At 38.1% G+C, this 13,381-nt stretch overlaps 1 protein-coding gene and 1 long non-coding RNA gene across 7 annotated transcripts in view; one reads left to right on the top strand and one right to left on the bottom strand.

Annotated features, from left to right (window-relative positions):
- Window positions 1-8,484, top strand: LOC106041384 (uncharacterized). 5 transcript variants are annotated; one of them, XR_007166409.2, is made up of 3 exons: window positions 1-686; window positions 766-883; window positions 2,292-8,484. It is a non-coding gene; the product is annotated as an uncharacterized lncRNA (long non-coding RNA). The 5 variants fall into 5 exon arrangements; XR_001210455.3 differs by having other exon boundaries at window positions 8-686; window positions 762-883; XR_007166407.2 differs by having other exon boundaries at window positions 8-528; window positions 762-883.
- Window positions 6,476-13,381, bottom strand: part of CSE1L (chromosome segregation 1 like) — a 22,330-nt gene continuing 15,424 nt past the window's right edge. For both annotated transcript variants that reach the window (XM_066978048.1, XM_013189747.3), the window contains exons 17-25: window positions 13,210-13,307; window positions 12,216-12,366; window positions 11,487-11,695; window positions 10,671-10,768; window positions 10,377-10,462; window positions 9,254-9,335; window positions 8,675-8,821; window positions 7,630-7,861; window positions 6,476-6,934 (exon numbers count right to left, since the gene is read on the bottom strand). In XM_066978048.1, coding sequence (XP_066834149.1) covers window positions 6,845-6,934; window positions 7,630-7,861; window positions 8,675-8,821; window positions 9,254-9,335; window positions 10,377-10,462; window positions 10,671-10,768; window positions 11,487-11,695; window positions 12,216-12,366; window positions 13,210-13,307 — 1,193 coding nt within the window. In that variant the 3' untranslated portion in view covers window positions 6,476-6,844. The remainder of the gene's footprint in view (window positions 6,935-7,629; window positions 7,862-8,674; window positions 8,822-9,253; window positions 9,336-10,376; window positions 10,463-10,670; window positions 10,769-11,486; window positions 11,696-12,215; window positions 12,367-13,209; window positions 13,308-13,381) is intronic.

A 13,381-nucleotide genomic window follows, 5' to 3' on the forward strand; every position in this document is an offset into this window, starting at 1 on the left:
TCGCGGCGGAGCCGCGGGCGGCTTTGGGGAGGGAGGGGGCGGGGCGGGACTACAACTCCCGGCGTGCTCCGCGCCCCTCACGGGCCTCGGCGGCCGGGCAACATGGCGGCGGCGGGGAGGGAGCGGGGCAGGGCCCGTTACCCGTTACCTGCTGGGCTACCCGCCGGTGCGGGGCGCGGGGAGAGCCCCAGCGTGCTTAAAGAGCTCCCGTTTCAAAGCACAGGCGGGTGTGAGGGGGTGAAACCGTGCTGAGCCCGGGAAGAGGCGCGAGTAAACCCGTGACAGGAGGGGGAAAACCTGAGGGGTACGGAGCCGGCGCCGCCCGGCAAAAGGCACCGGCTGCACCAAACCGCCCCTGCTGGGCGCTGCAGCCCGGGACACGCTCACGTTCCGCCTCTCCGTCCGAATCCGACTGTGTTCGTCCTGAGGTGCGCGGGTAACGCCACCCGTGGTGGTTGCGCCCAGCCCAACCGGCCCCGCTGCTCGCTGACTGCGCACGGCTCAGCCGCAAGCCCCAGCCCGGTGTCGGTGAGTAACGGCCGCCACCTGCACCTCGGCCCCGGGTAGCTGGGGAGTGCTGCTGCCGGACTCCTGACATCACCTGGAGCAGAACCACGTACATCAAGTGAAGTCAAAAACCAGATACGAATGCACTTGTTTTGCATTAGGAAAGCAAAAGTTCCAAGGTGCTACTGCTGAAGTCTGTAATTTCAGATTTGTCATACAAATCGAGCCTTCAGCTATTGTTTTTTTTAATCCAGATAGCCTCGCCCTTCAGAGTGAAAACCACACAAGCAGCAGCACGCAGCTGACCGCTTCGCTTCTAAGGTGGCAGATGTTTCCCTTCCTGAGTCACTGGAGCAAAGTGCTCTGCAGGATTTAAGTAAGTGCTATCATTATGTTTAACTATTTTAACAATGCTTTCCTTGTCTTTATGAGTTCTTAAAGCAGCACAACTGCTTTTTGTAACAAATCAGCACTAGCCAAACAGCAAGAAAAACCACAGTACAATATTAAATAGTCCCCACTTGTGCTAGAACAGGTCAATCCCTTCTGTTATTAAAAGATACTACGAGAACTTTTTGATTTAGAAATATTTTATCTTTCTTAATAGGTAAAAATACATTTTAAATTACAAGGTTGCACTTAAACCCCATGGCATCATTAAATTGCAAGTCAGTAATTTCTGCCATTGTTCAGCCAAAAAAAAAAAAGAAAAAAGAAGTGGCATCCGGCCCACATTTACTAACCAAATACATGTAACTTAAATTCTACAGTAAATGCAAAGTCTTCATATTTAGAGGGTAGAATCACAACTACAACACTGCAGCAAAACCAAACAAGAAATAAAAACCAATATATCTAAAGCTCCATATCCATTTCTGTATTTAACACTGGTATGGATACCAAAGATACCATGAAGAAAATACATCATACACATAAAATCAATTGACAATATAGCATTTAAAAGACATTCTCCAGTATGTAAGTATATAGATATATATCCCATATCACATTTAAACACCTATTCATATGCTCTTGTGGTCTGTTGCATAATGATACGTGCTGTTAGATCCTTTAATTATCCCAAGCCAGCAACAGTTACATTTCAGGAGGAAATGAAATTTCAACTGTTGTGCAATTGTTACTGCAAAGGCTCAATGTTGTCTGTAACAGAAACATTTGTACAGTTATTTTTGTAGAAAGTTAGGTGGAGATAGGGAAATACAAAGCTAACTTTTTTTCCATACTGAATTTCATTAAAAATTCTGGTTTATGTTCTCTCAACCCCCCCTCCATTGCCCCTTCCCCAGTCCCTCAGAAAATTGTGAATGTCTGGATAAGTGTAAAATCGCTATGATTGGGACAAAAAGCATCTGCAGCCAAATTACAAACTTGAATATAATTTTAATCAAATACGTATGTAATTCAAAAGTCTGAGAAACCCTTGGTGCAATACCTCAAATATCCACTGTTCTTGTCCTCTCATTTGAAGGATATGTACTCCTCTATTATGTGCATGATTATTACTTGTTGAAAAATGTTACAAAAGACTTTTCTGTTCTTTTTTATGCAACAGTTTAAACAGAACAAGGACAGAGACCTATTTCTAGCCAACAATCTGTAAAATATTTGAGCCTTTCATTTTCTTGTATGAAAGCAGTACTGTAATTAGTTATTTTCAGATGTTCACCTAGAAATCTGATATTTATTATTAATATATTTTGTTACTTACTTTGAAATATCTCTTACATCAGACACAAAACCAGAGTGTGAATTTCTCTTCACAGCTTTTGGAAAAGAAAACTTTTTACAAGGAAGCTAAATATATGAACTAGCTGTGCTAAAACCCCTTTCATTCTGCTTTTCTGACTCATTTGTAACAAAATATTTTTTTCACTTTCTATTCCTTTAAGATTCATTTCTTCACAACAATAAAGCATTTACTTCTATTTTCATCTTGAATACAATATATTAAGTCCAGCATAAGCTTTGACCTTGCATGAATTAGATTATTCTGAGAGAAAATGTTTAGGCCTGTAGTCACGTTGCAACTAGCTGTCAACAGAAGTCACGAAGCTTTTTACGTACTAGCTGGTACCTACTATTATAGCCAGTATTCCCTAGGAATACCTCAGATCGCTCCTAAATTATGTGAAAGGAAATAATTGCTTCATTTAAATAAGTAAGGGTAGAAAGCCAAGGGAAAATAAAGTATCTATTCTGCTTTTCAAGTTTTTTTTTCCCTCTCACCTACTTTTTGGCTGATAGAATCAACAAAGCACTTAACAGTTATTAAAAAAAAACACAGTTATTTCTATGAAGGAAAGATTAAGGTGTTTTAAGACAACAATCAAGGTTTGACATCGGGAGCTTTGGGACAAGAAAACTGACATGCTGTTTTGGAGCATGGTGTATAGCTGCACCCACACCAGCACTCCACTAGTAGTGTGTGCTGCCTGGCAGAGGCAGCATGGTTTGTCAGGTGAAACACTTTACTCCAACAGATACAGCTGGATGCCTGGACCTCCATACTGCTACAGACTGTTTTTATTATCCAAGCTAGTGCAGGTATATACATATATATATATATATGCCGCACTGCAGGAAACGCACCTTTATTCTTCTAAAGTTTTTTCAAAATGTTTTCAAATTGATTCACCAGCATTTTAGCAGCACTTTTGACAGCATGAAGCATGCAGTCTCAGGACAGATACAGACCACTCTTCTTTTACAAGAATGAGCGAACTTCAGGGAAGGGGGAAGAACTGTAAACAAATAGATTGCTGTGAACAGCTGAGCTGGAATCTCACACAATGCCTTGTGGTTATTTTGTCCTCGTGAAAGACAGTATAAAGACATGCTCTGACAGCTTTAGTCTGGCCCGTCCTTCTTGACAATATTACAGGAAAGCTGTTCTTGATGAAAGCTCATGGAATGAGTACAGAAGTACATTTAACAGTCAAAGAAGTACAGCTTGATGGAAGGCACCTTCAAACAAGCTACTGAGAGCCTAAAGAAAACCAAGTTTTCTGAAAGCATAAGTCAAAATAACTGAAAGAATATGCTCTGGCCTCGTCACTTAATTTTTAGAATAAAATGTCTGGCTTGCTGAAAGGATGACTCCTATATTAGCACACGTTTATATGAAGAGACAAAGAAATAGGACTTTGCTTTAGTACATGCTGCCACCATTGCAGGAATGCTGGTAACATCATGGTCCATTCATGACCCATGAAAACAACATGTGTTGGTCTTGAAGGTTGTTTGTTGTTTAAACCAAGAATAACTTTTTTTTTCCCATTACAGAAGACTCAGAATATTATTTAGAGATAGATCACCACAGGTCAGTAGGATCAAAATAAGGACAGTAGGTGAGAATCCTGTGGTTCCAAAAGGTCCTGAAACAGATGTCCCTTTACACATTTCATGTTCAAAAAGGAGCAAGTAATCCCTTTTCCTTTGAATATGAATAAACTTCTACCGTTATCAATTGCAAGGGAGAAGTGTCTGTTTACTTTCAGAAGAGGATCTCAGGTGATGTGCAGGAGTTAATTGTCTGAAACTGAATTAGATGCTCACAGGTCCTTGCAAGATCGAGGTGACAGCAGGTGTTTCCAGTCTGAGCTTTCTAAAGGAAGAACTGGTCCAACTGTGTAACAAAGAATACACTGAAGGGTGGCTTAAAGAAGTTCAGCCATCTCGTGGAAACTGTTACCACATTGCTTGCATCGGTTTTCATTAAAATTAGCAGATAAATCTGGTTAGATAAATTCAGGAACATAACCGTCTCCTGAAGATTGAGGATTGGAGGTGTCAGAAGCAGCAATAAGGTCTCCACCTGAATAAAGATGAGGGCACTGCCAATAACATTCGCCTGTACTCTGAAGCACAAATGCATTTTCTTGCCGGCACTACACTTGAAATTTTCATTTCCCTGAAAGGGTAAGTGCTCTATACAAACACTCACATGCCTTATGGAATCTGCCAAATACATCAGGACTAAATAACATCACTAACAGTGCCATGGCCACAGCCGTGTCTACAAAGTCTAAGATAATAAACTGTGAGTGAACTGAAGGACAGTTATGCCACTAATAGTTGTTGATCTGAAGTAACTTAGGCACTTATTCACACGCAATATCTGTCCAACAACAAAGAGTCACGCCTTGCAAGAAGTGCAAGATAGTGAATGTAAGATTCACTGATAAACTTCTACTCAAAAGAGCCCATTTCCTTGGCTGCCTCTCAAAAAGGTTTTGGCTTGGTGCAGTAAATCTTGTCCAGGTCCATCTACAGTCTGTACTGGTAAGAAACATCTGTTCACTCACTTCACATACCTCAGCAATCTGTCCCCTAAAGAAATCTTGCTTAGGACTACAGAACTACGACGATCTAATACAATGAGCCCCTTAGTACTGCATTGCATTGAGCCCCATTCTAACACAAGGTTATCTAGCACACATACGTCGGCTGTCTACTTGACTAGATGCAAAGGTAGCATGTCAAATTACTGTTACATGAACACCACTACCGATTTAATTTTGATCCTCTGATGTTGACATCAAAAAAATAACTGTCCTCCCTCTTATCCAAGAAAAAGACAAAGTTGTAGAGCAGGCAGTTATCTGAGTAGCGTTTTGGCTTGCAGGTTATGAATGACCACAGCTCAGTTAACATTGACATTCGAGGTAGGCATTCAGTTCCTTGCAGACATCACACACATCTCCCCTGTGGTTTCAGCCTGTCTAGTGAAATCTACTCTACAAGGTGCTTCTGCAAACTTGCAACACTCACAGTCTTACCAGCATTAAGGCAAACGCTTTTCACGATCACCACCGTATTATTTCACTCTTGAGAACTGCTTTCACTTTACACCTATGAACAAAGAGGGTCTGACACTGCACCAGAGTCAAGAAAACATGTTGATGCTGACTTATTTAATACATTTTTAGGCACTTAAGCAGTTTCCATTGTCTGACAAGTAACTCATTTCTTCACACATTAAAAGATACAGCCAGCATGCATTTATGCATGGCAGCCACAGATAAAGTTCTTAAAGAAGAACTGAAAAAAAAGACAGCTGATTCTGCCTTGTGTTTTACCTTCAGTAAAATCAGTAACTTTCTTGATGCAATGCTCAGCTTCAACAAGCATTGTAACTGTAAAACCCCAAAACTGATTCAAGTAATCTGCAGAATCTCTGTGGTCAAGTAACTTAAAACAAAACAAAACCAACATCTGCCATGTATAACATTGCTTAGTATCATGTAAGTCTGACACATTGCTCTTACTCGGAGTTTTTCAGTCTCTACAACTAAATTTATCTATATCCCTGCAGTACTCGTGCTCTAACAGCCTACAGTTTAGCAGTTCGGTGTCCAGGCCATCTGAGAACTCAGTAAGGCTCAGGCACTTATCCAGTCTCTTTTACGCAACCATAACTGTAACGTAAACTGATGCACTTAGAATTCAAGGCTACCACACCTAATCAGCATATTCATTAAGACAGGGAGAACATCCTAGTTAAACAGAAGAAAAAAAGTCACTGCTTCACTTGTAATAATACATCACTAAAAATCCACTTGGGAAACTGATGTCTACTCTAAGAGGGTACCATTACATGCTTTTACTGCATGACTCGGACATGTCTTGTCCGAAGAGAATGGCTGCACCTGTTGATGAATATCAGAAGAGTAATAGCAGCTTTGGATCTTCTGCCAAAGTTTTAGATTTGCTCTGCATGATCCTACAACGTATTTAAGCTATTACTTAAGGTAAAGAAAAATCCGTACAGTCCTGCTATCTTATATTCTATCCTAAGTTTAAAACACTACCTTTATTTTTTTTTAAACCAGCTACATTCTTCTAAAACAGTAAGCGCACAGTGACAGGCATTTTAAACAAGTACTTCTTATTTATTCACAATTTAGATAAAGTTTAAGGAAAGACAAAAGAAATACAAAGGACAACATCAAAATGAAAAGGAATTTTAGTGACTGAAGGGAGTTTCTACAGCCAGTGCTCTCCATACATTTCCAAATGTTATCCAAATACTGCCGATGCAGATTTCAAATAAACCCCCATAACAAACCGCTACAACTATTCCCTTTGCAATTAAACTGGGAATGGAAGTTAGCCACCGTTTATCTATGATTACACACACCACCAAATTCTTTCAATTTCTGCTTAAAGCCACATTTATCTGTTACAAGATGGATTCTGCAATACATTTTCAAGTAGCATTTTTCATTTTCTCTGAGCTCCGCTATAAAAAAAAAGTCAATGTCAACCTTCTGTATAACAAAACAGCTTTTGATCTTGCTTGTGAAATTTATGCAATTCAGAGCAGTGTCACACTTGCAGCTTGGAGGTATCCTTGGAGATACTGCAACGCTTCTGCATTCAGACTAGTACTCAGCATTGATGGAACCTTAAAATACGATAGAGCAGAAGTGTCAGTGTGCGTATACATTAAGCTACTGCTACATCCTGTTAATTGCCGTGTCAACACACTGTACAAAGTCAAATGACATCCTGACAGCAGCAGTTTTTCACTGTAAATGCAGTTGCTGGAATTACAATTCCTGATACTGACAATATTAAGTTTTATGTAGTACTTATCCGAATTAAACATGAAAGAGGAGGTTAGCAAACCATCAGTTATTAAAGCAGATATCTGGATACAGCAAACAGCGGATCTCCCAAGCAATCTTACTTACCAAAATCCTGAAAACAAATACACTATGGGTTAAAAGTCGACTTAAATTTAACTTGTTTAATTTAATGTGAGTTGCCTGAGGTTTCCTGAATACATACAATTGAACTGGAGACAAGTGTTAAGCTGTATACCTTCATGTGGATAGATTTTCATGTAAGAAATGGCATATTAATCTTATCACTATAATAAGAAGGGCTAATATTTTTCACATTATTTAGGTTAGTAGGAAAAAAAACTTACAGAAGCTATATTTAACGATAGCAAAATAGAAAGCAACACCTAGCATTCTGCTTATGATATATTTCATCTTGCTGAATATCAAACACTATCAGAAGAGACCCACTGTCATATAAGCGTTTTTTCTCTGTAGAATTACGTTTAATGTGCCATGTATGAAAGTCACCTACCCTGCCAGGGCACGCAGTAGACAGTTTGTGAAGAGACTGTGCCAGATGGATTCTAGGATTGTTCACCATTTGACCTACAGGATCGTGCTCTTTTTTCCCAGCAAAGGCTAGCTGAGAGAACGCAGTCTGATATCCTGGAGTATCTTCTATGTCAATGAAGTGTTCTTCGTCAGGGATAGTGTCATCCTCAGGCAGCTCAAAGAGCCCAATGAGGGCCTGCAGCAAAGGAGTCCTATATAGAAAGATGGGGGAGGAGTGTAGAAAAATACGTTAGGGCAGGGTGTTTTTTTTTTTTTACAGGAATGTTCAAATTATTCAGAACCCTTTCAACTATTTAGTCCTTGCAGGTACTAGCTCAGCTATTGAAAGTTGATAGTGCCCAACCTGAGCTGAACTCAAAGAGCTGTGGATGTGTGTATTTTACAAGGGTAATGTGGGTGTTCACAGTACAAACAGGAACAATGTATCTATTTTTGATCAGGTTAAATTCTCATGAAACTTACCTATGAAAAGTAATTCTTTTATAGATTACACCTTTCCTCTAATATTTTTCTTCTAAATTCTCTGTAACAGTTACTGTTACTGAGTTCAGGCTACCTGACAACCTGGACTGCTAGACTGGCTCACAATCTTACCAGATAGCTTTCCCCAAAAAGCTACTGTCACACTAAGATCTTACAGTGTCTTGCTCAGGTAGTAAGTATCTGTTTGCTATAAGGTTTCCTGACTAGCAGAACAGCTACAAACAAAAATGGGTCCTAGCTTTTCAAAAACAATACAAGCTAAAAGAAAGGTAGTCTATTTTCTTAAATGCAACTCTAGCTAGCCCAGTCAGTGTTATCTTCATCACAAAAATCTCAAACCAGTTCTGGCACCTGCTTTGAAAATGTTTTACTTCTTGAGAAGAAAAAGTGGTGTGAAAAGCCTTAAACTCAGCCTCATAACAGTAGCAGGCCTGAAGAAATCACAATAGAGTATTTTGATGAGTAGTTCACATTTTCATAATCAAGTAGCTTCACCAACAGAACTTGAACTTTCTACATACCACAGTTTGGTGTACTCAGTGTCCATCATAGGAGGACATTCTGTTAGTATTTTTGTAATGCCAACAGCACAGATTTTCTTTTCAACTTGTCCAGACACTTTCTGTATTTCAGGAATTATAATTTTCTCCAAAACCATTCCAAACATCCTATTACGACATTAAAAGAAGAAGTATTAGAAAGCCTTTTCAGCCTTTTAGTGACAACAATCAGAAACAGTATGAATCACGAGAAGAGAGAGAAAAACAGAGAATTTGTTACAGTGCTGCCCTGTCATAGTGGATGCCTGGTAGAAATTAGATAGTAGAAATTTTTCATGAAGGGAGAAAAATAAAAACATCACTCTTCCATTTTTATGAGCTGCTCATGAGATTAATGGTCTTGAACAATCAGGGAGGAACTATGGGCAGCATACCAGAGAAAGAAAAATTGCTAGTCTAAGAAGTTAACCACAGTAGAAGAAACGTCTGGCTAGTCAAATTAGTGACAAATGCAGTTTGCAATTTTAGCTAAAGGAGACAACCATTTCTACTTTAAAAGATAAAAATTACACAACAGTCTTAAATAAAAATCATACTAACTTTGGCTGTATGCTGTCAAATATTTCTTGAAGAGCTAATGCCCCATATTTTATGCAGTACAAGTTAATGAAGACTAGGAAACCTATAATGAGAAAAAGGATAGTCAGCAACAAAATACATTATAACAAATTTGTCAAGGGGATAAAAATGGTAATCTTTGCAAGTGTTCAGTTTTAGTGAAGTACATTAACTTGTTATCTTGAACCCTGTCTAAAAAGCTACAGACCTTTTCACACACCCTAACATGGCAATAACACAACTAGGACAAGATTCAGTCCTTTCCCCCTTATATCATTTTCAAAGCATTAGAAAAGCTATTCCCAAACTTTTCAGATTAAGGATCACAAGAACACTTCAATGCTTTCACCTGAAAACTTCACGCAATGCAGTTTTTCAGATCAGGTGTGAACACCTTTGCATGATCTTTGTACCAGAGCACAGATATAATGCATTAAAAGCATCACTTAATTGGTTGTGAAAGGCCACTAAGTCATTCCTACTCCTATCAGTAGGAGGCATTAACCAGATTTCACAGGGTTAAATAATAGATACTGCTTAATTTGTGCAACGGTAAAATCATTAAAACAATTTAAGCAGTATGACAATAATCTTCCAGTTACAACAGCAATAACCAGAATACCTACCTCAGTAATTTGTCACAGTTTTCCTCGTTTAACACAAAACCTTATCAATAATTTATAATATTAAGGCAGAATGACATGGATCCATAGACTATTTAACAGTAATAAAAAGTATAAATAAGAAAAAGGAAATGTGGCCCGTATTATTGTGTTGTGCAAGATTAAATTGTGTGTTGGAGATTAAATAGAAACACTTTCAGATAACAATACACAGAATAAGAAAGCGGAAGGGAATACAGACTTCTTTCCCTTCATTTCCCACTCCTTCAGTTTCAATAAGGTTAAGTGTGATCTGTTGTGTAAACTTCCCCACATACCACCCTTGATTACACAAACAATTTGAAGCAAGTCCCTGATGTTAGCAGCTCAGCACCCTCCCTTTGTCTGCATAATCACAGGACATGACTGCATACTTATTCAGTACAGCCGCACATTCTAAACTGTAGACATCACTGAAGCTTTTCATATAGCAAGAAACTTACTTTTAATAAATTTTGTTGTTTTGGAATTTTGAAGTCTTTGGAACAGTAGAATGAAGATCTGTTTCCTGTACTGGTCAACTGATTCACTAGAAATTTAAAAGATTAGTTATTCAAGCCATACTAGCATTTTACTCATGTCATTTTACAGAAAACATGTATAGAACTGTTCAAATCTAATTTACTGACAAATGTGGCGTTTTTCAGTTGTTAAACATTAACTACAAAGTGTACAAACATACCAAGTATTAAAGTCTACGGAAATTATTTTTGAATGTAATATCAACTCATACTCACGGAGGCATGTGCTCTATAATACTGTTTAGAAGGTAGAATCCTTGATGGTCATTAGCTTTAGAGGCAATCAACTTCTGAAACACACCTAACAATCCAGGCTGTAAGTAAAACAAATATATAACACTATACAACGGTTCTTCATCCATGACCTACCAGCAAGCTGGCCCTTACCATTTAAAAACATACAACATGGCAAAAGCTTTCACAACCTAAAAACAGGATTCTTTCTGTAGGAAGACAGATTTCTCTTGGGACCAAATGATCCTTCTTTGAGCCTCAAAATTAGCCTTGATCAAATGAACAGCAAAGCTAATTTGAAAATGCATGTCTGCTTCATTATTGGCATTGTCTAATCAAGTCTGACTACAGCAGATCATGCAGCAGAAGTAACAGAAGCTAAGTATGCAGAGTAAATATCCCCATGAATTCACTAATCCTCAGATTTTCCAGCATTTTGACTCATCCTCACTCACAATTCTGGAGACGGTTCCAAGCAGAACCTCCAAATTTTCCCGATCCAGTGTGTTCCACATAAGGCAGGTAAGAAAGTTAAACCACAGAGGCTTAACTGCTTCACTGTATTAAGTGCAGGAATTTTGCATCTTTATCAATAAAAGCAAAAGGATTCCTCTTTTCCCCCATAATGGAAAACCATTCCAAAAGCCTGCATTCACGTTATTTTTTTTTAAATTTAAAGTACAAACATATATTCTGCACAAACCCAGGTATCCACTAAAGAAAAAAAAAACTTATAATTTTTAATCTTAAATCAGTATGCCTAGAGGCAAACACTGCTACTAAACCAGTCCAACTTACGATTTTGTCAGCAGCAGCACTTGCTATTGTATTGGCACCCCGCTCTAAATAAGCCTGCAGGAGTCGGACCAAAGGCGGAATATTTCCTGTCCTTTCCCATAACACTGGCTGAAGTAGATGAGGAAATAACGCCATATAGGATGATGGGATTTCATTTTTATGCATTTCCAGAAGTAGTGACATCACTTGAAACACATATGGAATGAACTCTGGAAAAGAAATAATGACACTTAAATTCAGCAAAAATGGTCACTTGTCAAGATTGTCATAAGAACCACGTATCTATCGATTGAACCTACAGTTGTAAGATATTAACAGAAATATTCCAACAAATAAAACTTTGGAGAAAGTATACTGCTTCTCAAATTTAATTATTCCAAACATTTGCAAGCACTGTATCTATGTATACATACACACTTTCTATTTTCTCTTTTGGTGTTTCAGAAGATGGAATACAAACTACTAGAAACAGGGCAATGTAGCTAAGAAGAGGATTTGGGGGTAGTGATTGTCAGATACTTCTAAAGATGGAGTTTGTTTAAAAAAATAATACAGTTGATGTATCCGATGGAACAGCTCAGATTCTTCCTAGAAGCGTTTATTAGGACTGTGAACATCCTGTGTTCTCACTTGAGTTTCCTGTGCTACAGAAAAAAAACCTGCCACAACATAAACCATGACAATCAATTACAGCAGAGAGAGCACAAGCACTTACTGATTTGAATTTACCTTGCACATCATTCTGTAGTATCTCAGTGAACACCATAAACAAAGCCTCTTCAAAGCTGCCAACTGCATCAGGGTTTGCTTTGCACGTTATCCTTATTGACAAGCATATTGATTCAAACATGTAATGGTTAAAGTGAGGTTTGCTTGGATTCTAAAAACAAGTTATGAACAAATAAATCAACTTAAACTTGCTGCCAAGTCACTTACTTAGCAAAATGTATTTTTAGATTCAACTGAATTCTAAAAGAGCAATTGGAAGTAAGAATACTATGCCTTATTAATATGCTGATGAAATTAAATCTATAGATTAAAGCAAATATTGAAAACCTTTAAAACAAAAATGAGTTTGTTTTTCCAAGTATTTCGAATACAGGTGTTTTTCAGAATCCCTACATGAACTAACAAGCAGTTATAATATGATGTAACAAAAACTCTGCAGCTGAGTTTAAACTACACATAGTAGTAGTTCTTTGGATAGTTGATGAAGGTATTCTAAAGCATTCCCTAAATTAACATTCAAGAATATTGAACATGGAAGAATATTAGTCCAACTTGAACGAGGGAGACTAAGAGAATTTTACCCACCAAAAGCAGGTGGGTAATTTAATTTAATCCCGCATTTCAGTGTCTAAATTTAATATTAGTCTCAGAAGTTTCCTGGACAAAGAATAAACGAGTTGCAACAGAAACAGATTATTGTAATGGTGGCGTCTGAACAAGCAAACATTTATAGTAGAACCAATTAATATTATAAAAAGATTTTACATGCTGTTCTCAAATTTCAGATGAAAGTAGGGGAAAATGATTTGGAAGGACGCCCTAACAGGAATAAAGTACTTACTGGGAGGCTATTTTTACTTATTTTAGTCAAAGTATTGAAGAATTTGCGATATATTAACAGAACACAAACAACAAAGTATACATAAATCTTTAAAAAAGATTGCTCTAAGAAAAAAGAAGTGTGAACACTTGGCCCAGATAGCCTGTTCTTTACCTTACTGACAGCCAGCAGTTTCTGTGTAAGCTGTGTGATGACAGAAGGGATGTAGGGAATTATGGATTCCTGCAGCAGAGAAAAACTCCTCATGATTGCTGCAAATAAATTGAAAGTTATTAACTTCTTGAGAGAGATAGATGGCAGAAGTATGTGTCTAAATCCTTTTACC

Source organism: Anser cygnoides, chromosome 16 (assembly GCF_040182565.1).
Source record: "Anser cygnoides isolate HZ-2024a breed goose chromosome 16, Taihu_goose_T2T_genome, whole genome shotgun sequence".
NCBI classification, from domain to species: domain Eukaryota; kingdom Metazoa; phylum Chordata; class Aves; order Anseriformes; family Anatidae; genus Anser; species Anser cygnoides.